This window comes from Danio rerio, chromosome 24, assembly GCF_052040795.2.
Source record: "Danio rerio strain M-AB ecotype USA chromosome 24, GRCz13ab, whole genome shotgun sequence".
Lineage (NCBI taxonomy): Eukaryota > Metazoa > Chordata > Actinopteri > Cypriniformes > Danionidae > Danio > Danio rerio.
This window is the reverse complement of record NC_141044.1, coordinates 36,897,501-36,922,370: the sequence shown is the minus strand read 5'-3', so window position 1 is coordinate 36,922,370 and position 24,870 is coordinate 36,897,501. Positions and strand designations below refer to the sequence as shown.

The 24,870-nt window shown below is 39.6% G+C and overlaps 2 protein-coding genes across 5 annotated transcripts in view; one reads left to right on the top strand and one right to left on the bottom strand.

Annotated features, from left to right (window-relative positions):
- dnah5l (dynein, axonemal, heavy chain 5 like) overlaps window positions 1-5,584 on the bottom strand; it is a 123,631-nt gene extending 118,047 nt beyond the window's left edge. For both annotated transcript variants that reach the window (XM_087309935.1, XM_087309934.1), the window contains exons 1-6: window positions 5,520-5,584; window positions 3,986-4,227; window positions 3,780-3,871; window positions 2,346-2,534; window positions 285-359; window positions 120-194 (exon numbers count right to left, since the gene is read on the bottom strand). In XM_087309935.1, the coding sequence (XP_087166061.1) occupies window positions 120-194; window positions 285-359; window positions 2,346-2,534; window positions 3,780-3,871; window positions 3,986-4,214 (660 nt within the window). In that variant the 5' untranslated portion in view covers window positions 4,215-4,227; window positions 5,520-5,584. The remainder of the gene's footprint in view (window positions 1-119; window positions 195-284; window positions 360-2,345; window positions 2,535-3,779; window positions 3,872-3,985; window positions 4,228-5,519) is intronic.
- Window positions 5,585-6,605: 1,021 nt separating this feature from the next.
- LOC571431 (epidermal growth factor receptor-like) overlaps window positions 6,606-24,870 on the top strand; it is a 28,485-nt gene continuing 10,220 nt past the window's right edge. For 2 of the 3 annotated variants that reach the window (XM_087308847.2, XM_087308846.2), the window contains exons 1-11: window positions 6,606-6,916; window positions 11,316-11,467; window positions 13,067-13,265; window positions 13,395-13,520; window positions 15,021-15,089; window positions 15,176-15,294; window positions 15,411-15,552; window positions 16,027-16,140; window positions 16,273-16,399; window positions 16,498-16,571; window positions 17,893-17,983. In XM_087308847.2, the coding sequence (XP_087164973.1) occupies window positions 6,823-6,916; window positions 11,316-11,467; window positions 13,067-13,265; window positions 13,395-13,520; window positions 15,021-15,089; window positions 15,176-15,294; window positions 15,411-15,552; window positions 16,027-16,140; window positions 16,273-16,399; window positions 16,498-16,571; window positions 17,893-17,983 (1,307 nt within the window). In that variant the 5' untranslated portion in view covers window positions 6,606-6,822. 3 annotated transcript variants of the gene reach the window in all.

Here is a 24,870-nt window from a genome sequence, read left to right as displayed (position 1 = left end):
ACTTCTATGTTGTGCTGCTTTAACACAATCTAATCTATTTCTAGCACTATAGAAATCAAAAATAAATAAATAAATAAAATAAATAATTGTCCTACAGTGTACAAGAGTTGTTACTGTACCTCATGATCGCCTGATGTAATGAACAGCTTCTTCTGTCCTTTGGCTACATTCGAGGTGTCGTTCCCAGAATTGGACTACAGTGAAATACAGACAGAAATTGACTTGTTTGTGTTACAGCAGGCAAATGCTTTTATGATATCTGACAGTCAAGTAGTAGGTTTTACCGATTCAGTAGCTTGGTAGAACAACATGAGACTTTTTGAGCCATTGGCTGAGAAGAATTCCTCGATCATGTAGAACTGCAGAATAAAAGTTCACACATTTCAGGGCTCAACAATAAGGACTGCCCGATGGCCCGGGGCCAGCGTGTGAGAAGCTTGGGACAGTAGACAGGATCGTTACTGGCCCGATAGGGCCACTAATGCCCAGTCACTAAAGTTTAATTTGCCTGTGACTATTTGTCAATTGCAAGCAAATACAGTCAGAATAGAGAAACCGTTTGTGTTTTTAAGCCTTCAAATGCTACCTTCTCGGTTCCTCTTATCTGATTGGATGTTGTGAGCATGTTATTTTTTTCCGTAACAATCAGTACAGCTAAGAGACAGCAACATGGCGGCAACATCAAGTAATGATGCTAAAGGAAAACATTTGTCTGTAGCGTCTTGGAAGCAGACATTTACGAGGGTACACCACGACTAAAAAAAATGAGGTGATGTTTTGTACAGTTTGCCGTTAGTTTGGCAGGTCAGTCATTTTTTGGTTTTTCAAAAAAATACCTGCACATTTTGCTACTTTTGTTTGCAAAACACTTTATTAACAATTTTTAAATATTTAAATTCTAGATTTACAAACATTTTGACATTTTTTTTTATTTGTGGCTTAGAAATGGCCATTAACTTTTTTTGGTGGGGCCAGTGACAATATTGGCAGGTTAAGTAAAAATCTGAACCACTGGTCCGATCGGGCCATTAGAAAAAAACCCTTAGCGTTGAACCCTGCATTTATACGCACCCAGTGCATGTTCTGTGATATTGAGAATGCCAACAGTAGGGCTGCACGATAATGGGAAAATATGCAATATAGTTGCTGAGTATTGCAGTAACAATATTTCTCACGATATATTATTTCCCAAGATGTTTTTTTAAATATACTGTATGTAGTAATATTAACATAAACTGGTAATATTTTTCAGATCTAACTACTAATTCTAATCATTTAAAATGCTATGAATGAGTGAAAACCTAAGTCTGGCTGTTGTCATTTTCCTCCTTTGTATTGACTTCTGTCATTAGTATTCATTTTCAAATCTAAGTTCACCTTTGGGCCACTCTAGCCAATAGCAGAACAGCATTTATTGGGGAGCTAGGGCAGGGTTTAAGAATAAGGACTGCCCGATGGCCCGGGGGCAGCATGAGAGACGCACGGGACAGTAGACAAAATCATTACTGGCCTGATTGGGCTATAGTGCTGCCTTGTCACTAAATTTTAATTTGCCTGCAACTATTTATCAATTGCATGTAAATACAGTCTTAATATCGAGAAACAGCTCGTGCTTTTAAACCTTTAAATGATACCTTCTCTGTGAAGTCGAAAACACTGTTTTGCTTTTCGGTTCCTTTTAACTGATTGGATGTTGTAAGCACACTTTTTTTTTTGTAATCTGGTAAAAAACCAGTACAGCGAAGAGATGGCAACATGATGGCAACATCAAAATATGAGGCTAAAATAACTTCTGTTTCTAATGTCTCAGAAACAGACATTTACGTGGTAAGACACAACATAAAAAATGAAGTGATATTCTGAACAGTTTGTCATCAGTTTGGCAAGTCAGTCACCTTTTTGCAATAAAATACCTGCACATTTTCCAAACTGTTCTATTTTACAGACAAATATTTTATAAAAATTTAAATTCTACATTTATAGACAATATTTTTGTCACATTATGTAAAATATGTGACTAAGACATGGCTATTAACTTCTTTTTTTTTCTTTTTTCTTTTTTTTTTTTTGGTGGGGCCAGTAAAAATTTTGGCAGGGCAAGTAAAAATCTAAACCACTGATCCAATCGGTTCAGTAGAAAAAATCCTTAGTGTTGAACCTTGTAGGGGATACAGAAAAGGCCCAATCTGATTAGTTAAATTTAGATAAACAATCTATGCATAAAATAAATGTTATTTATCAAATGTCTGCAATGCACATATTGCATATAATATTATCGCGATAACATTAATTTTCTTTTGTGATATAATGTGTAGCCCTAGTCAACACTATTATATTTTACACACCTTATCATCCGCAATGATAGCTTCCTCAACTTCCATGTCCGCCAGGCTGATGGCCTCTGCAATGACAGAGATGAGGTATCTGTGTCGGGAATCAAGAGCTGCTCTGCGCTCATCTTTAAAAGCTCTGACCAGTTTAACTCTCTCCTGCTGGGCTTCATTTGACAATATCACAGAGCGTTTCCCTGATATCTGAGAGAGAGAAGTCAAGTCCGTTTACAGCAAAACTACAAACATGTGCAACATGAACTGATATCCATATTACAAAGTATGTTCAGTAAAACTAACTGAGCAAATCAAATATTTATAACTAGGCCTGCACGGAATCTACGCGTGCATAATTTTGCAGATTTTTAGCCCATCATTAATTCTGTTTATTTACTTGAGTAAACGTGTGTAAATCTATATTAATTCAGTTTTTAAATTACGTACAGTAATATTGTTGACTAATATTAAAATCTTCAGGCGATGGGCAGGGCTAAATTGTCCGTAGTGAACAGTATGTGTGAATGAGTGTTTGTAGATGTTTCCCAGAGATGGGTTGCAACTGGAAGGGCTTCCGCTGCATAAAAAACGTGCTGGATAAGTTGGCGGTTCATTCCACTGCGGCGACCCCGGATTAAAAAAGGGACTAAGCCGAAAAGAAAAAAAATGAATGAATAAAATGTTCATCTGATTTATGTACAATGCTGTTTGTTTTTTAGTAGAGATATTTTATGATAGACTTTGTGTACCAAGTAAAGTAAATCTAATTGGATTTGAATTTTAAACATTAAATAAAAGTTTAAAATATATATATTTTTTTATTTTACATATTAAGGTTTTAGTTATGATACTCCCAAAATAATTTCACAGAAATCTGCAGATTTTTACCGAAATTCTCCACAGAAATAGCAAAAAAATGTCCGCAGATTATGTCTGGCCCTACTAATAACCAATTTTTGTAGATTTTCTCTTTTGGTCATTTTGTGTATAGTATTACTTTTAAAATTATACGAAAAAAATATGTAATAATAAAGAAATAAATAAGTGACCCTGGATCACAAATCAATAATTTTGACCCATAATTATGGGTCAAAATTATTGATTTTTCTTTAATGCCACAAACATTTATCGCGTTTGATGAAAAGAAATGTAGTGAATTTCCTACAGTAAATATAAAAACTCATATTTTGATTAGTAGCATTAATATGCATTGCTAATAGTAATAGCTTAATTTAGATATGGTGGTTTGCTCGATGTTTTTTTTTTTTAATCCTCAGATTCTTTGAATTATTTGGCCATTCTACAAAGCCATATATCAATAGAGAGCTCATTTATTAGGATTTTTGGTGATGTATAAATCTCAATTAAAAACTAATTGACACTGATAACTGATTATGTAGGCCAGGGTCTCACACAAACACAGACACATAAAATATTAAATCGTTTACTCACAGCAGTTTGGACTGGGGCGGGTACAGCAGTTGGTAATGCATGTTCAATGTTTTTTATCTTTCGCAATCCGAGTCTTCTGTGTTTAATAACACCTACAGTACATTTAAGACATACAATGGAGAGAATCTTATCTTGCTTATCAGTACATTAAAACCACACGTGGTTGTAAAACATCAATCTTTTAATCTCAAACATTCTCATCATACCAGTTTTTATAGTGGTTAGTGGTGGTTTTACTTCTAGGTCCACATCTGAGGATAGGAGTGGGTTCATTATATCATCTTTCTCTTTTTCATGAGGTGACCCAGTGTTTTCCTCCTCAAATTGAGAGTTTTGTTTCTCTTCCATGGACATGCCAGGTACTTCTGACTCAGGATCAGTTGCCCCTTCTGCGCCGTTGTCTTCCATAGGAGGAGACTCTTCGTTTTCTGTCATTTTTTTTTAATGTCTTGGATGTTCAAATGAGAAATTGTTTATCATTCACAGACACACTGCAGATATACAATACCTGAATGATATTCCTTAATGCTACACTTATAAATACCATAGTGTATTCAAGTCTATATGCTGGATACTTTAATTAGATGCAAATTTTTAAGGTGACATGTCAATTTCAGTCTATGGCCCTTTTTGGATTTCCATAAAGTTTTCCCTTCAGTCTAATGGAAAGATAATATCCCCCTCCTCCCTCCCAAATAAAAAAAAGAGAAAAGGAGGGGAAAAAAAGATTTTGTGCCTGTAGATTTCAACAAATATTTTAAAGACAGTTTTCTCAAAAAGATGCGTTTTAGAAATCTATTTATATAATATATGTTAATTAAGTCATTAATCTCCACTTCATCAGTACTTAAACCAAATTGTACATTTTATTTATATCAAAATTCAGATCTTTGTCAGACAGGGAGATCTTCGGAATTTGGATTTTGCTGATCATATATACTTTATTTTAAAAGTACATGTGAGTGTTTATTTTTCAGCATGTTCACAGTATTTTCTGATTTATGGAGAGATTAAACTATATTATTATGATTAAATGTTTATGCTAGCTATTTAATCAAGGACTAATTTGTCCATTCAAATATAAAATTTTAGAAACCGTGTATATGCAATGTTAGGGATTAAACATCTGGGCAAATATGGTGATAAAAAAATTATTTTTACTCGCGGCCTATTCAGCTGCAACGTCTTCCTTTAATTTCATTTAAATTTGAAGAGGAATAACCGGCATAACGAACATCCTGTCACAGAGTTTGTGTGTAAATCAATGAAACCTTTCGGAAATTATGACATTTACGAAAACTGTACTTCTAATTAACTGTAGATGAATTATTAAGTATTTAAATCGGGTCAAATGACTATATGTTAGAAAGTTTACCATATAAAAGCTTTAGGTTGGTTAGAAATATGGGAATTTGTGTCAGCAGTACTTTGGGGGATTTCTGATCGTTAGAGAAACCTGTTAGTTCTGATAGACCCACAAAAAGAAAATTACGTAATCCATCAACAGCATTATGGTTTAACAAATCATATAACGTTAGTATTTCTTTTTATTTTAACGTTAGTCTCTTAATGACCTTAGCTCTGTCAAACGATTATTCTAGTCAGCGAGTCCTTTTTAACAGTCCTATTTGTAGTATAAAGTGCATAAAGCACCCTAGATTACCTTTTAACTTAACAAGAAAACATATTTAGAGTAAGTAATGATTTTATTTCCCTTTGCAGTTAATTTAGCGCACTCACCTTGACTGAGGGTCCTCAAATCTGTGAGAACAAACTGAAAGCCTGAGGCAAAGTTTATTGTTGCTATGGTGATCGAGGCGCGCGCCTGAGCAGCACGCGCACAGAAATCAGACCATCAAGAATAGAAGATGAACTTGAGCCTCATAAAAAGGACACTTCGCCGTTATAACTTTAATTATAGAGGAATAAATTATGTATTATTTAACCTCAACCAAAAAGCACATTACATAACGATTACACACAGCGATATGCGCAAATTTATTTTGTAGTAAGTGACATTTTGGTAATAGGCCTATAGTATCACTATTTTGAAATATTTCACATAAGATGTTTAACAGCGCAGTATTTCCCATTTGTTTTTCTGGAGAAAATGTTTTTTAACTGGAATAAAAGCAGTTTTTTTTTATTTCTAATATCAATTTCAAAGGTAAGTATTGAGGCCCCTATTTTTCAATCGGCCACAGAACAAATCACTGCTTAAAATGCCTAATTAACCTAACTTGCCTAGTTAACCTAATTAACCTAACTGAGCCTTTAAATTGCAATTTAAGTTGAATACTATCTTGCAAATTAACCAGTAAAAAATATTATGCACTTTCATCATAAAGATGAAAAAAATGTCTATCTTCGTCTATCTTCTCTCTATGAAACTGTAGACTTGGGAATCTAAAAGAATTTAAAAAAAATCAGGAGTGCTAATAATTTTGACCTCAACGTGGAGTGTGTGAATATTATGCTACATATGTCATAAAACTTCACTTATTAATATAAAATGAATATTATGGAAATAAAAATGTAATAAAATTTTTTATATTTACAAATTATTAAAATTCTTTTCTTTCTAAAATATAATATTATTCATTGTGCAAAGTGAAATTACAGAATATATATTAGCATCAAAATAGCCATACTATAATAGCAATAAAATGTATGTATAATTATATACGGGAAATATAACATTGAATAATATTAATATTAGATATTATTTCCAATTATATGATAAAATGCATTTAGTCATTATCAGGCATCACAAAAGTAGGTGCCTGCCCACATCCACCAACTAATACTCAAATAACCTATTTGCAGAGCGATCAAGTCGCGTCGCACGCGCGATGTGAAGGCGAGTTGCGTCCGTCACGTCACAGCTGTATGGAGGAGCGCTCAGAGCCTCAGACACGCTTCACTCGAAGAAGAGCTAGAACGGGACAAACTGCAGGAAACGACCTCTGTTACGAGCTACATATTGTTCATTTAACGGATTATCTGAACAGAAACAAATGCTTCAAAATATCCCACTGTAAACATGAGGTTTACGAAGCTGTCTCTGTTCTGTGAATTGGGAATCATATGCCTTGTGCTGATCAACGCAGGGTGGTGCGCCGTTTTTGAGAGGAAAGGTGAGTGAAGTTGCTCCATCTGTCACTAACTCTTTTTTTAGATTACGTTCTGAAATGGTAGTCCCGAAAGCTTTTTTACACTGATATATAACAATTTTATACATTTTTAATCAGAATTTGCTTTAATTAAAAAAAATTGACACCTAAAGGTCCATGTCCAGGTCTAAAATAACCCACATCTAAAATCCATAATGATACATACATTTTTAAAGCCTTAAGCATTTCCAAGCATTTAAATGAGCAATTTTTGCAAGGCGGAAAATAAAATTGTAAAAACAACCTGCCGAATTACATACAGAGAGAAAGACCAAATATAGCATAGACTACTAGCTTTACTTATAAATTGCTTAACAATGAACTAACAATCACTAACATAATTAGTTGCTTATGAGCAATTCCAGCGTTATGGATGTGACATCTGCAGTAAAAACTCAAAACATATATTCACAGAGAATGTAAACATTATATTGAAACATCTGTTTACATGTTACAAAACAACACAGAGTTATGGGATTAGAAAAATATCAATCTGTAAACATTTTTTTATATTTTAAATGAGTAAAATAAACATGCGTTATGGATATGACCAAAAAGTTTGCAAGTTAACAGTATACAAAATACTTTGTAGAAACTCTATGAATTAAACCGCACAACTCAAAAGAAGTTATGCTAATCAAAAGGAAAAGAGTTGGCTTACTATAAAACAAAAATTATTTTATTTTGTTTGACATTTTTGCAATCATGAAGTAAAACCTTCGTTATGGATGTGCTTTCTCTCTATTATGGAGGTGACAGATTGTGTGACAGAAATTGGCACTTGTGTGACTTGTGTAAATCATTTAACCATAAATATACTGTATTTATGCAAAATATAAAATGCATAAATAAAAATGAAATTAAACAATATGTGACCCTGGACCACAAAACCAGTCTTTTTTGGCATGAAAGAACAATAATTCTGACTCCTATAATGTATTGCTGGCTGTTGCCAAAAATATACTCATGCAACATAAGTCTGATTTTGTAATTCAAAATATTATATATTCAAATGAATTCTTACCAAGTCAACATATTAGACTACTTGGAGGAAATCATGGCACATGTAAGAACACAGAAGCCAGATTTACCTTTAAGAGTATTTCTGTAAAATCTCTCAGACAGAAAAACAGGATGCGTTTCAACAATTGCTGTTGACTTTTTGTGATCATGTGGATCAATACTTTTTGCAACAGTGCAAACTTGCTTTACAAACTGTGTTGATCCAGTGACACAGACTTAAACTTAGTCACAAGCTGAACATATAGAGTTATCTGTTGGAAAACAAGCTTATGGGGAATTTGGGTTATAGGACAAACTCAGAAGAAACATAAAAAAGAATAGACTGTGCTGGTTTGATTACCTAGAAATTGTAGATCATTATATGGCAAGACGTCAGGCATTTTAGATCCGTGTTTGTCACATTTGGCTCCAAAAAGTGCTACGAGTGCAGGGAAATGTTTAAAGAAAAAGCATAAACTAATACATTGAGATAAATATTTGTCTTTATTTTTTCTTTTCTTTTTTTTCTTTCAATCTTTATTTCATTTGTTTTGACTATCTTGTCTGTCTGTCTGTCTGTCTGTCTATTTAACATTTGGAAAGACACGAATGAGCATTATTTTTAATTAAGTTCAAGACCACTTCACTAAGAACCTGGTCCTTTATTCATTCATTCATTCATTTTCTTGTCGGCTTAGTCCCTTTATTAATCCGGGGTCGCCACAGCGGAATGAACCGCCAACTTATCCAGCAAGTATTTACGCAGCGGATGCCCTTCCAGCCGCAACCCATCTCTGGGAAATATCCACACACTCATTCACACACACTCATACACTATGGACAATTTAGTCTACCCAATTCACCTGTACCGCATGTCTTTGGACTGTGGGGAAAACCGGAGCACCCGGAGGAAACCCACGCGAACGCAGGGAGAACATGCAAACTCCACACAGAAACGCCAACTGAGCCGAGGATCGAACCAGCGACCCTTCTTGCTGTGAGGCAAACGTGCTACCCACTGCGCCACTGCGTCGCCTATTCACTTCATTTTTATTATTATTTGTTTATTGGTTTTAAGTACCAAAATAGAATACTAAAAATAAAAAACTCCAGACACTTAGTAACAAAGGTCTAATAGAGTAAGAAACAATATTCAACATTAAAATGTAATAAACTGGTAAGAGATATCGTCCAAGCGCACAGAATAGAGAAAATGGAATTTGACTTGGATCAAATTATAATATATTGCTTAGACCAGAATAATCTGACAATAATAAAGAGAAAGTTTACACCAAAATTAAAGAAATTGAGTTTCTTCACAAAATGAAAAAACCTGTAACATTTGACTTCCATAGTAAAAAAAAAAAAAGGAAGTCAATGATCCAACACTTTTGATTTCAACTGAAAAAAAATACCCAAACATGTTTGTGTAAATTGAGAGTGAGTAAATGTTGACAGAAATGTTACATTTTGGGTAAAATATTACTTTAAGAGAGTAAGTGGAGCAGGAATAGACAAAGAAACAACCATAAAACAAATTTGATCATTAGAAATAAGAAAAGCCATCTAATTTTATTATATTGGAAATGGTTTTAAAATATTTTACAGTTTTCCTCAGTGGCTTTGGTGCAATTCTCACAACACTATTTACATTTGCACAACAGTTAATGTATTTCTCAAAACAATTAGTCATTTTTACACGTCATCAGGCCCGGGTTGGCTAATCGGGAGGACCGGGAGAATTCCCGGTGGGCCGGTCCGTTTTTTGGCCGCGAGGGCCGGTATCCCTAGCTCCAGAATCGGTTGCTCTTAGCAGTCACACTTTTTAAATTTATTTATCTAAGTTATTTACTTGACCACAGCCGTTTTATTCATTATTTTACCGCAGCTCTACTCTTTTTATCTATTTTCTCGCAGCTCAGTGAGCAAGTTGCAGCCTGCAGGTTAATGAGGATATAACTTGGTCAACTTTCACTAAACAGCTGTTGTGGTTCAGTGGTTAGCATGTTAGTTTTCTACCCCGCAGACCCGGGTTCGATCTTCGTTTGAGTAATTAATTTTTTTATTTTTTTCATTTTTATTGTTAAGACATAATACTGTTAGGGTTGTTGAACATTTGAAGTTCTAAAGCAGTTGTTTTCTCAAAAAAAGACGTGATAGTGTCATTAGAAACTGATTTGGAAATGACCTTATTTTAATATAGTCAGTCGTGAACTGAGGTGGGCCGGTCTGAGGCTTGAAACTCCAGGGCTGAAAAGGAGTCCCACTCCGGCCCTGCTCGTCATAGTAGCAGTTTCTCATTCCTTCAATAGTATCTGGATGCAGCCTTTATGTTGCAAGCTGAGACTGCATCACTCAGCGATGCAATGTCAGACACAATGCACTCAAATGGAATGAGTGACATCACTGTGACTGGTAGGGTTAGAGGTTGGGTTAGGTGAGCGCATTAAAAAGCATTGGATGCAGCTCAGATGGCACTGCACCAGGTCTGCATCCAGACCCCTCTCCATCCCATTATTACATTATCATATATTTGTGTCATGTGTCAAAATTAACAAAACTTGTGAATGCTAAATAGTCATTCTATATATAACTAATAGTCCTCATTTCATTAGTATACAAAAATGTTCGGCTAGTTGTCAAAATCCATCAAGCTAATTTTATTTTATTTTTTTTAATGTAAATATTTTTTTTCCTTAAAATGTCTTCTAAATTTAACAAATTCATGAATGATTTATAGACATATCTATGTTGTCTGTTCAGTTCCAATATGTGCTGCAATATTGTTTACAGTTGTGCACAGCTCTACCCAAAGGGAGTTTGTTTATTGTAAATAAGGGTGTATTTATTTGTTTGCACAATGCTGTAAATAAATTAGAATTGCAAATAGCATATGCAGTAAAAATGGGAAACATACATATTCAGTGTCTTGTACTCGGATACCTCACTAAATGCAGTGATGTCTAACTTTACAGTAGTTTTCAAATGGCTGTGCAAATAGCATATAGTGCTGTCTTGAGCATTTTCAGGAAGTGTCACCAAAATCTGACTCTCGCATTGGAAAAAATGTAGAGTTTTTGCAGTTTGCACTAATTGTTTTTAGAAATGAAATAACTGTTGTGCAAATGTAAATAGTGTTGTGACAAATGCACCAAAGCTACTGAGAAAACTGTAAAAGAACATGCTTTGTGATTTGTGCTCTAAACATGGCACATAGCACATATTACAAAATTAATTACTACCTGTAACCTATACATTTTCTAGATTTCTTATTACATAAAACACCTTATCAGAAATGATTTAGGCTAGAATTTACACATGCATACAGACAACTAACCTTGGCGTCTGCATTATTCTCCAGTATGCCAGGGAACCAATTTTAAGCTGGCTCCTCTGGGTCATCTGGACGATCACTACAGAGCCATGGTGCGCATGTACAGTAACTGTACAGTAGTGTTAGAGAACCTGGAGATCACCTATGTTCAGGAGTACCACGACCTGTCCTTCCTCAAGGTGAGCCACATTACTTGTTGAAACATAAAATAATATGGTTAGTTTTGATTTATTGGGGACTTATAATATTACATGTACATTGTGTTGTGTTCATTCATTTTCATTAGGCTTAGTCCCTGATTTGTCAGGGGTCGCCACAGAGGAATGAACCGCCAACTATTCTGGCATATGTTTCACGCAGCGGATGCACCTCCAGCTGCAACCCAGTACTGGGAAACACCCATACACTATAGCAATTACACAGCACTCAAACTCATACTCGAACCAGTGACCTTATTGCTGTGAGGCAACAGTGCTAACCACTGAGCCACCATGCCACTACCGTTGTGTTCAATTTAAACCAAAAAAATACTAAATTGATCAGAATAGTATGAAGCTGCATATATACATTTAGAATGGGACTTAAAAACAAATCAGCTACAATAAAGGGGGAAAACACAAAGCAGTGAACCGGTAACTCGATCAAGCATTTTTGTGCCTTTTAACTTTTGATTAAATTTGATGTTATGAATTTGATTATGGATACCTAAAAAGCTTCATTCAGCTGCAACTTTAATACAAAAGCTGACACATTAAATCAACGTACATTTTTCTTTGCTCCATTTTAACTTACTGCATTTACAGAATAGTCTAAAATACTCCATTCATTGAAAGAAAGTATCAAATGTGTCTTTACATAGTTTGTTTTAAATATCATGTCTTATAAATCCATATATTTTTGCTTCTATAATGTGATCAATCTAACTGTATTTTAGGAGGCTTGCAGTCTTAAGAATAGCACACCTGACACACTATTAGAAATAAAGGTCCCAAAAAATTTTTTCTTTTTTCTGCAATGCCACAGTATAACTATTTTTTGTTTTTTAAAGTTGCTTTCAATTTAAAATTATTCATTCATTCATTCATTTTCTTTTCGGCTTAGTCCCTTTATTAATCCGGCCAACCGCCAACTTATCCAGCACGTTTTTACGCAGCGGATGCCCTTCCAGCCGCAACCCATCTCCGGGAATTTTTTTTTAAATTTAAAATAATATTTTCTTTTTATTTGAAAAACATTTTTAATCATCTAATGATCTCTTTTCCATGGATAATAGTTCTTCATGAAACCATTATATCCAGTTAAAAGATCTTATAATTTGGAGTGTACTCGTTTAAAACGATAGTTCATCGTAAGATTTTAACTCTGTCACCATTTCCTCACCCTTCCAAACCATTTTGAGATATGAACAAAAAAGGAGATATTTAGAAAAATTAAATTTGTAATCATTGATTTTAGGAGTTTTTTTTAGATCCTATGGAAGTCGATGGCTACAGGTCCTCTGTATTTATCAAAATATCTTCCTTTGTGTTTCTGTTCATTGTGGGTGAACTATATACTGTACCTTTAAATAATTTAATAAAATTTGCATCTAAAAGAAAACCCTACAAATGTACATGTGATAAAGCTGAAAAAATAAATTTTACACACCTTTTCATTGAAAATATTCTGAATTAAAGAAAAGATCAACAAACCTAATTTTGGGTTAAGGTCTTTAGATCAAGCAAACCTTAACAACCTTTTTTTAAACGGGGCTGACAAAATATTCTATATCACCACAGAGCATTGAAGAAGTCCGCGGCTACGTGCTAATTGGAGTAAACAACATCGATGTGATACCCTTGGAAAACCTGCGGCTCATTCGAGGACATTCTCTCTTTGAGGACAGATACGCCCTCAATGTATTGTTAAACAACAACAGAAATGAGTCCTCAAAAAACACCAACGGCCTCAGAGAGCTGCGTTTGAGAAGTCTCACAGGTAGATCACATCTATATGGTTTACATGTCTGAATGCGACACAATGTGCTGGACGCAGCCTGCATTATGTACTGTATATTAATTGACATTTATAGTGAGAGATATTTGTTTTTCTATTTTTGTATTGCAGAAATTCTTAAAGGTGGAGTTAAAATAGTCCACAATCCTTTTCTTTGCAATGTGGAGACCATACAGTGGTTGGACATTGTGGAGCACGGCAGCTATGTGCACGTGTCACGAGAAATTGGTGCTCAGTGTAAGTCTGTCAGAAACGTTCAATAATACTTTTTACTCAGTAAATATTCACAAAGTCATTCAAAAGTCACAGTTTTGAATTTTATATTTATCAAAGAATGAAATCTGGATAAAAAAATGTTTGATACTAAAATGGTCTACATCTCCGATTCCAACTATTTCCTTGTGGATTTCTCAGTTGTATTTCGATAAATTAACTTATGACCTCAACCACAAACAGGACAAATTCAGGAGACTTTAAGAACCTCTACACAACTTATTAATTTAACTTTATAAGTTTAAAATTAAATTTTTGTTGATAGATACATTTGTACATTTTATTTAAATGGCAGCGCTTGGGCTTTTGTTTGTTTGTCTGTGTGTTGGTTTGTACCATTTCAAAATCCTTAAAAAAAAAAAATCATAAAAAAATGTACAACACACACATGTTCAGTGTTATTGATAATACTTTTTTTCCTTAAAGTCCATATGAAATCAAAATTTTTAATTTTTATTTTGGTAATGCATTTAGTTAGTTACAATTAATCTATGCTGTTATTCTACTGAAATGTTTTGATCATATTTAATGAAAATCTAATCATTTGTTTTTACTATGGAATGGCAGCTTCTCTAAAGATGTCAGTTTGGTGGATTGGCAGAAATGAGCTTAGCCACATCCCTCCAACTTTTAGTTTGCTGCAAGTGAAAGATTTAATAACCCCCCCCCCCCCCCCCCACTCAACATTCCATTTCAGTTGGAAGTCGGATTTTAATAATAAATACTAATAATATTTATATTAATAATTATTATTATTAATAATAATAATTAATAATAAATAAATTTTAATAATAAATTTGTTTATCATTTAATCACCCTTCACTTTTCACAAACCAATTAGAATACATTTTTTTGGTTGTTAAAAAAAGTTCATGGGCGGTGTGGAGGTGCAGTGGGTAGCGCTGTCGCCTTACCGCAAGAAGGTTGCTGGTTCAAGCCTGGGCTGGGTCAGTTGGCATTTCTGTGTGGAATGAAAAAAGTTTATTATGGAAAGAATTCTGATATTCTTCATTATATCTTTAGTGTTTAACACAACAAATACAACTCATAAGGGTTAGTAAATAGCAAACAAATGTTTATTTTGGGGCAAACTATCTTTTTAAATAGCAAATTAGTATATTAGAAAGATTTTAAGGAGAATTGTGTGACACTGAAGACTACAGAAATTATGGTTATAATTCAGCTCTGATGGATTGACAGACAGATAGATAAATAGATGGATGGTCGGATGGAGAGACGGAGGGGGAGAGAGAGGGGAGGGTGGATGGATGGATAGACAGACAGTCAGATGGCTAGACAGACAAGACAGGTAGACAGACAGTCAGAAGACTAGACAGACAGATAGATCAATTATTTGTATAAGAGATTTGCCAAACCATTTAATAAATAAATGTGTGTGTGTCTTTGTATATCTTTTTAATATTAAAAGCTGACATAAAATAAACTCTTTCCTTCATACTCCAGGCAGACCGTGTGATTCAGGCTGCTATAGTGGATCATGTTGGGCTCCAGGACCGGAGAACTGCCAGACCTGTAAACACTACAGCATAATTCTCCATACAGTATATCAATATATGAGTGAACTACATCCTAATGAGCTGTTTGATCTTCACGGTCAGTGACGCGGCTGAGCTGTGCTGAGCAGTGCTCGCGGAGGTGTAAGGGCCCCAAACCCATCGACTGCTGCAATGAACACTGCGCCGCCGGCTGCACTGGACCCCAGCCCACAGACTGCCTGGTGCGTGACACACTTCCCAAATGTCATGTAGCATATGTCATGTAATATAGAAAGATGAAAGTCTTACATTTTAAAGTGCCATTATTATTTAATTTACAAGATTCCTTTTTCTACAGGCCTGCAGAGATTTCCAAGACGATGGGGCATGCAAGGACTCATGTCCACCTCTAATGCTGTATGATCCCATTAACTACCAACTCGTTCCCAATCCTAACGGGAAGTACAGCTTCGGAGACACCTGTGTGAAGCAGTGCCCTCGTAAGTTTTGCTTGTGAGATTACTATGATTAGTCTAAAAACTGTACTGCATATCTTTCCCTTAAAGATGAAATATAAGAATGCCAAAAAATCATGGAGGTATCCTGGCACATTGCTTGAAGACTCTGGTCTTCAAAGTTTTGTTAACATACAAGCAAAGACACACCCAGAGATTATGAGCAAATACATAATTCGTTTTTTCAGGTGTCAAGGTTTACTTTAGGTAAACACTTCACAATACAACTTCAATTCAGTAATACAATTCTGTAGATATTAAAGGAAGAGTTCATCCCCAAAAAATTGTATTTTGACAACTTTAAATGTGATTTTTCTCAGCATTCAACTTAAAGATGATTTAAATCTCTGTTTCAAAAACAAAATTAAGACTGCATGGTTGAATACAGGGAAGATAAGCCTGTATTGGACACAATGTAGGAGAAACAGCAAACTGAACTGCAGCATCTCTCTGCTGTAGATAACTTTGTAGTGACTGATAATGCCTGTGTCCGATCCTGTGGCAGTAACATGCAAGAAGTGGAAGAAAACGGAATCATAACGTGCAAAAAATGCGAAGGCTTGTGCCCAAAAGGTCAGCAGCATCATTACTAATTTAATAATACTCCTTTTCTAGTCTTTGTTTTTTGTTGTTATTATATTAAATCAGTGTTGTCTGATAGGGATAACAAAATGTGAAATGACTTGAGAGTGTGTTTTGCTTTAGTGTGTAATGGTCTCGGGACAGGAGAGCTTGTAAACACCATTGCAGTCAATGCAACCAACATCGATTCATTCATCAACTGCACTAAAATAAACGGGCACATTACAATAATGCAGATGACTTTTAAAGGGTGAGAATTTATGGGCTGCTTTCTTTTAGACTGAATCAGTCAAGCTGTTATAGATGCAATAGTCAAACTATTATCATTTTTGAATGATTGTCTTTAAGGGATGTTCACACAAATACTCCAAGCATGGACCCTGCCAAACTTGACTATTTCAAGACGGTGAAGGAAATTTCAGGTAAAAATTATTTACTTATATTTTTAAAAATTGCATTTAAATATTTATTTTCGTTATGCACGAGTATTATTATTATTATTATCATCAATATAATATTCCTACGAAAATAAACATGACATAAACTTTAACATAATGAAATGTTATAATTACTTAAGCCCTTTAAGTTATAATTACTTTTTAAGGCCATTTCTACAAGTTTTTTTTTTAAATGTCAGAAAACAGTTCATGTAATACTGCTACTTCTAATAATATTAATTACTATTATAATTATGATATATTATTTAATTATCAATAGGTTATTTCTTAAAAACACAAACATTACATTAAATAAAATTGAATAAAATAATGACAGTCATTAAGGCTATTCATTCAAAACTTTTATTAAAATATCAGAAAATAATTTATATAATATATTAATAATATAATATTATAAAAAATAATGAAAATTAGGATAACTGTAAAAATAATAATTATAAAAGTTATTCGTTAATTGAAAAAAATATATATATATACAATAATAATAATACTATTCAATGAATGGAATATTATTATTATTATTATTATTATTATTATTATTATTATTATTATCATCATCATCATCAACAGGTAATTATATAATAATACTGGAATGTGATCTCCTGGCTAAATAAAATTTAAATAATTATGTAATAGTATATAATAATTACTGTTATTAGGACACACCAACAAAGATTTTATTTAAAAATACAATAGAATTTATTTATATAGAAAATAATTGATATTTACTACTACCACTATTAATCTTAATGTTGACAATTATTATTATTATTTACTATTATTTACTAATTATTATTGAGGAGTGTTTATAATATAATAGAAAATATCCAATACAATACATAAGGATCGCTTCACTGCAAGAAGGTAGCTGGATCAACTGGGTCAGTTGGTGTTTGTGTGGAGTTTGCATGTTCTCCCTGTGTTGCCATGGGTTTCCTCCGGGTGCTGCGGTTTCCAAAGTCCAAAGACATGCGCTGTAGGTGAATTGGGAAAGCTAAAATTGTCCGTAGTCTTTGTGTGTGAATGAGTGGGTATAAATGTTTCCCAGTGATGGGTTGCCGCAGGAAGGGCATCCGCTGCCTAAAACATATGCTTGATAAGTTAGCGGTTCATTGTGCTGTGGCGACCCCAGATTAATAAAGGGACTAAGCCGAAAAGAAAATGAAGAATAATAAATACTATTCAGTGGCATTAAATTATGTTTGAAAATAAGATCATACAATTGTGACATATGGACATCTTCTAAAGAAAAAGCCTTGCTTATTAGTGCCATTTCATTTTTTAGGCTATCTATTGATCAGAGACTGGCCAAAACACCTCAAATCCCTCAGTGCCTTTGAGAACCTGGAGATCATCAGAGGAAGAACCAAACTACAGTGAGTCTCATCACATTAGCTCACACACAACTCACTTTCTCTACATATTAGACCTGTTTTCTCATTGAAAGCAGACACTCTTCAGCTTTAAAGTCCGCATGAACAAGAAGCTGTGACCGTTTATTTATTTATTTTCGTATTGTGCTGCAGTTCCTAGAGAAATGGAGTGTTAAATGAGAAAACAGTGGGCGTGACTTGTTCTCTTTACTGTGAGCTCATTGGATGTAGTAACCACAGCTTGACATTAACACCCACCAGCCTGCCAAATGCGGGTAGATTTCAGCTGTGGCAGACACCTCTACTGGCCACTTTGGCTGGTTGAAAATTATTTTTTAAATTGTAGTTTTTTTGAAAACAAGGCTCAACGATAAGGATGACCCAATATGCGTGTAAATGCTAACTTAAAATCGCAGCACGACTGAAAGAAATAAATGTGTTTGTGCAAGCAAGAAAAAGCAAGTGAAAACCGAATCACTCGCGTGAACAGGTGATATGATGCGCGTTCCCATTTCCTTGCATAAAGCAACTATGCCTAAAATCGCAACTGGTGTGATCAGTTCTCTTTGAAATGGACTGGACAATAGGTGATGCTCGTGCTGCTGCTTTCAAAAGCCCCGGATTAAAAAAAAAAAAAGTTTTTTAGTAAGCAGCCGCGGTTGCTGCTTTCACTTTAACCATTCTTTGAACAGATATTCTATTAACTATGTGTACATGATCATCCTTTCATTATCACAAACAGTATATGTTTCACCTGCTTTCCTTTGCTTAGTTATTTTTGTTAATATGGTTTAATTATCATTTTTTTACAATAACATTGCTTTAATTAGAGATTACCTCCCCATTTATGTGTAGTTAACTAGTGATCTGAGATCTTAAGCCAGGACAGATTACTATGCATAATTTTAGATGCATGAGAATAATCATTTTTAAATGTCAATTGTTTGTTTTTTAAAGAAAAGTTTTGCTGATTAAAAAGTACATACATACAGCTATATTTGGCTTGTTTTGACTCCTTATTGAAAATTTGTGGCTATAAAATAATTATTTATTTATTTTTGGTGTGGTCAGAGATGAATTTGGAAAATCCTGAATTTTGAGCCCTGAAAAGTCATGTGAAATAAAAAAACAATTGAAATGCGACACTATGAAACATATAAACAAATTTGCTCAGAACACGAAAGTGAAATGAATGAGGAGGCATGTGGACATAACACAAAATCTAAATCAACATATTTTAGCATGTCAAAGTTATATTTATGCATATAAAATATATTTTCCCAACAACAAATATGTGACTAGCGAAAATGGCAAGTGGCTAGTAATGTTGGAAATCGTTCGAGGTTACAGAAGTAACCCTTCGTTCCCCGAGGAGGGGAACGGAAGTGCCATGAATGGGAGGATTCGGATCAGAAGCCGCTTGTCTGGAGAGTATTGAACGGGCCAATGAATGAAATTAATTGGCAGCGTAAGCTTGCGCAGGTGTGCAATCCTTTTAAGCTGAAGAGACTTTCAAACAGCTAAGGGACAGTCATTATGGCGACGGAGTATGGCACTTCCGTTCCCCTCCTCGGGGAACGAAGGGTTACTTCTGTAACCTCGAACGTTCCCCTTCGGTTGGGGAACTTCAGTGCCATGAATGGGAGAAGTATGGAAAGCGCCATAATGGCTGCACCTTACCAACACCCCCGATGAGGAGATAGTCAAGCAAGCGTGACGCACCCACATCATGGGGGGCGCGGTCCTCCAACGTGTCCCTGGCCCTAATTTATCCTACTTCAACAGAAGTTTTACGGATTTAGATATATTTTTTGGGAAGTCGTGAGCATCTAGATAATTCTAGGAAATACGACAGTACGTTGGGAAGCGTGCAATCCCGATAGGGAGGACGCTGCGGAGGCCATCCGTTACCCAAGGGGGGGATAGATGGCAGAATTTACATATGGACTAGCCCTAAAAAGGGGGAGTACGCATAGCAAAAGAGTGGTTAGCGGAGAGGGAAGACACGGGTCCGCCCCGGGGGGGGACTTAACCGTGGCGGAATAAGCATATGGGATCGCCTAGTGGGGATCACGCATAGCAGGCACCTATACCCAAAACGCGGGCTGACCAGCGGGCAGACCTACAACGTAGTGGGCCAGCAAGTGACTCCTCCGCTGAGTCAGTGCTGGGGGCCATGGAGGAATCTGCAGGGCTCACCTGACGGGGAACTTTACTGACAGATAAAAAGGCGCACTTACCTTCGTGTTAAGGAGAATGGCGCAGCAAGCGTGTTTCAACACCCTACCGAGTTGTCTCCTCAATCACCAAAGGGTTACCTAATACCCTTGAGGAACCCGGCTCCACTCGCAGATTGTAAAACCTTGCAAATGTGTTGGGTGTCGCCCAGCCCGCAGATGTCTGTTAGAGAGGCACCGCGTGCACGCGCCCAAGAGGATGCAACGCTCCGAGTGGAGTGTGCATGTACTCCCGGGGGACACGGCTGACCTCGACTCGAATAAGCGAGTGAAATGGCATCCACAATCCAGTGGGATAATCTTTGTTTCGATACGGCACTTCCCTGCTGCCGACCGCCATAACAGACAAAGAGCTGCTCAGATGATCTAAAATTCTGAGTACGGTCCACATAAATGCGCAGAACGCGAACTGGACAAAGTAAAGAAAGGGCTGGGTCTGCCTCCTCCGGGGGCAGCGCTTGCAGGTTCACTACCTGATCTCTAAAGGGGGTGGTAGGAACCTTGGGCACATAACCGGGGCGGGGTCTCAGGATGACGTGAGAGTAATCCGGCCCGAATTCCAGGCACGAGTCACTGACCGAAAATGCCTCCAGGTCCCCGACCCTCTTGATGGAGGCCAACGCAACCAGCAGAGCTGTCTTCAGGGACAGAAATCTTAGAGATACTGATTCGAGTGGCTCAAAGGGATCGGATCGCAGACTCGTGAGAACGAGGGCGAGATCCCAAGAGGGCATGAGAGGGGGGCGAGATGGATTAATTCGCCTAGCACCCCTAAGGAACTGGATGACCAGGTTATGCTTTCCCACGGTGCCGCCAGCTACCGCGCTATGATAAGCGGAGATGGCGGCCACGTAAACCTTGAGAGTGGAGGGCGACAGCCTGCTGTCCAACTTCTCTTGAAGGAAAGAGAGCACAACACTAATCTGGCAATTTCGGGGGTCTTCTCTGCGAGAGACGCACCATTCAGTGAATAGACTCCACTTCAGGGCGTAGGCGCCTCATGGAGGGGGCTCTAGCCTGAGTGATGGTATTAACCACCGCAGTCGGTAGGTTACCTAAGTCTTCCTCGCGTCTAGGGACCACACGTGGAGGTTCCAAAGATCGGGGCGAGGGTGCCAGATGGTGCCCTGTCCCTGAGAGAGTAGGTCCTCTCTCAAAGGGATCCGCCAGGGGAGGGCCGTCGCGAGAAGTGAGAGCTCTGATATCCAGGTCCGGTTGGGCCAAAGGGGCGCAACTAGCAGAACCTGTTCCTCGTCCTCCCTGGCCTTGCACAGAAACTGCGCGAGCAGGCTCACTGGGGGAAACGCATACTTGCGCATGCCCCGAGGCCAGCTGTGGGCCAGTGCATCCGTGCCGAGAGAGCCCTCGGTCAGGGAAAAAAACAACTGGCAGTGAGCGTTCTCGGGGGAAGCAAACAGATCGATCTGGGCCTCCCCGAATCGCGCCCATATCAGCTGAACAGACTCGGGGTGGAGTCTCCATTCTCCAGGGCGTAACAGCTGTCGTGAGAGCGCATCGGCTGCACGATTGAGCGTGCCTGGGACGTGAATGGCGCGCAGCGATTTCAGCCGCGGGTGACTCCAGAGGAGCAGACGGCGGGCGAGCTGAGACATGCGGCGAGAGCGCATACCCCCCATGCGGTTGATATACGCCGCCGCCGCCGCCATACTGTCCGTCCTGACCAGCACGTGTTGCCGCTCCAGCACCGGTAAAAAGCGGTGGAGAGCGAGGAACACTGCCAACAGCTCTAGGCGATTGATATGCCAATGCAGCTGGGCACCCTTCCAGAGGCCAGCAGCCGCATGCCCGCGACACACGGCCCCCCAACCCGTGTTGGAAGCGTCTGTTGAAACAACAACATGGCTGGACGCCTGTCCTAGAGGCACACCGGCCTGTAGGAACGAGGGGTCGTTCCAAGGGCTGAGGGCGCGGCGACACAGCGCAGTAACCGAGACCCGGTGTGTGCCCGCGTGCCATGCGCGTCTGGGGACCCGATCGTGAAGCCAGTGCTGAAGTGGTCTCATATGGAGCAACCCGAGCGGCGTGACGGCGGCTGCGGATGCCATATGCCCCAGGAGCCTCTGAAAGAACTTCAGTGGGACCACTAGTTTGCTATCGAGCTCCCTCAGACAGTTCAGCAACAGGCGAGCGCGTTCCTCGGAGAGGTGCGCTACCATGGTGATCGAGTCCAGCTCCATCCCAAGAAAAGAAATCCTCTGCACGGGGGCGAGTTTGCTCTTTTCTCGGTTGACCTGAAGCCCCAGTAGGCGGAGATGCCGAAGCACCTTGTCCCTGTGCATAATCAATTGCTCCCGCGAGTGGGCTAAAATCAGCCAGTCGTCGAGATAATTGAGTATGCGAATGCCCGCGAGCCGAAGGGGCGCTAGGGCACCCTCCGCGAGTTTGGTGAAGACCCGCGGAGACAGAGAGAGCCCGAAGGGGAGGACCTTGTACTGCCACGCTCGACCCTCGAACGCAAACTGCAGAAATTGGCGGTGGCGTGGAAGAATGGAGACATGGAAATACGCGTCTTTCAGGTCTATGGCTGCAAACCAATCCTGAGGACGAACGCATTGGAGAATGCGCCTCTGCGTGAGCATTCTGAACGGCAGCCTGTGCAGACAGCGGTTCAAAACGCGCAGATCTAGGATTGACCGTGACCCACCGCTCTTTTTGGGTACGATGAAGTATGGGCTGTAAAACCCACTCTCCATCTCGGCTGGAGGAACCGGCTCGATTGCACCCTTCGCCAGGAGGGCAGCAATCTTCTCTCGCAAGACAGGGGCAGACAGGGGGTTGACCCTGGAGAAATACACGCCCGTAAACTTGGGGGGCCGTTTCGCGAACTGAATCGCGTAACCGAGTCTGATTGTGCGTATGAGCCACCGCGAGGGGCTGGCCCGCGCTAACCAGGCAGGCAGAGCCCTCGCTAATGGAGTCATTGCTACAATCGCTGACGTACCAGCGGTGGGGCAGCGCGGAGTGGGTGTGCTGATCCGGGAAGCACGAGGGTCCCGCGGAAGAGCTGGAGGAGAGCGATTCGCTCTGGCTCCGCACCCTGACTCCGGAGAGGGGGCTGGAGGGCTAAGGGAAGGGAGACCGTCCCCCCAGCGCTTGTGAGCCACTGGCGAAGCACGTAGAGTCTGCGAGCCGGAAGGCAGCGCGTCCCGGACTGGCAGAACTCGTGCAGTCACATCCGGGGAAGGGAAAAAGTGCTCTTTTACTGATGTTTTGGTGGCACTGAAAAGTACCGTTGTTATCGGGGCCCCGCCCTCCAGCGGGGAAAGAGCAAGTTTCCTCTTCTCCGGATGGCCTGTCTCAGGGACGCTTCGCGGTCCGTTTACCGGACTTAACGGCGCCCTGGGCAGGAGGGGCTGCCTGCTTTCGAGGTGTACGCCGCGCCCGCTTGGCCGGAGGCGCAGGCGGGGGCGGGGCAGCACTCGTTGGCGGGCGCCCTCGGCGAGGAACAGCGGAGGTGGATGGCTCGGCGGGCGGAGCGGGCTTACGGCCACGCCGATAGATGACATTGCCCATCGCATCCGAGTGCTCTTTCACCGCCTTGAATTCCTGGGTGAATTCACCGACGGTGTCGCCGAACAGGCAAGCCTGGGATATGGGCGAGTCAAGAAAGCGAACTGTCAACATCGCGCATATCGGCCAGGTTTAGCCAGAGGTGGCGTTCCTGAACCACAAGTGTGGACATCGTCCTCCCCAGCGCACACGCGGCGGACTTAGTAGTCCGAAGAGCATAGTCGGTCGCAGTGCGCAGCTCATGTAATAAGCTTGGGTTGGACCCGCCCTCGTGCAGCTCGGCCAGCGCCTGCGCTTGGTAGCGCTGGTAGGTGGCCATCGCGTGCAAAGCAATAGCAGCCTGGCCCGCAGCCTTATAAGCTCTGGCTCTGAGGGAGGCAGACAACCTACAGGCTTTGGACGGGAGGCGGGGCAAACCCCGCCACGTAGAGGCGCCGCGCGGACAAAGATTGACCGCGATAGCGCGCTCCACTGACGGGATCGCCTCATACCCCCTGGCAGCTCCGCCGTCAAGGGCGGTGAGGGCGGAGGCACACGCAGCACGGGCAGAGAAAGGTGCCCTCCAAGACTGCGTGAGCCTACTGTGCACTTCCGGGAAGAAGGGGACGAGAGGCTTCGAAGGCTTCGCCTTCTGGTCCTCTACGTAGCACCCATCTAGTCGGTGCGGCCGCGGAGCTGGGGGATAAACCATCTCCAACCCCACGGCCGAAGCAGCCCGGGAAAGCACGGCTAACATGTCCGCTTCAGGATCCGATTTGACAGCGCTCACCTGCCCGGAGGGGGCGAGCGGGTCCGGATCTTCGTCGGACAGTGAAAGCCCACCCTCCGATGCCGCGGAGGACATCTGATCTCCGGTGTCAGCGAGTGTGAGAGCTACCATCTGGTTAGACGGATCACTCCTACTACCCGAAGCTTGGATGGAGCGCCGTGAGGAGCAAGAGGTCCGCGAGCCCGTGGGCGGCGGATTATCTCCCGCTGAAACCCTCAGATCTGCCCGAGCGCCCGCTGCTTTTTTAGAACAGGAGGCAACTGGGGTGGCTCGCTCTCTTGCGAAAGTTAGCCGCGATCTTAGCTGTGCAACGGTCATGGCATCGCAATGACGACATGAACCGCCCGCGAGCA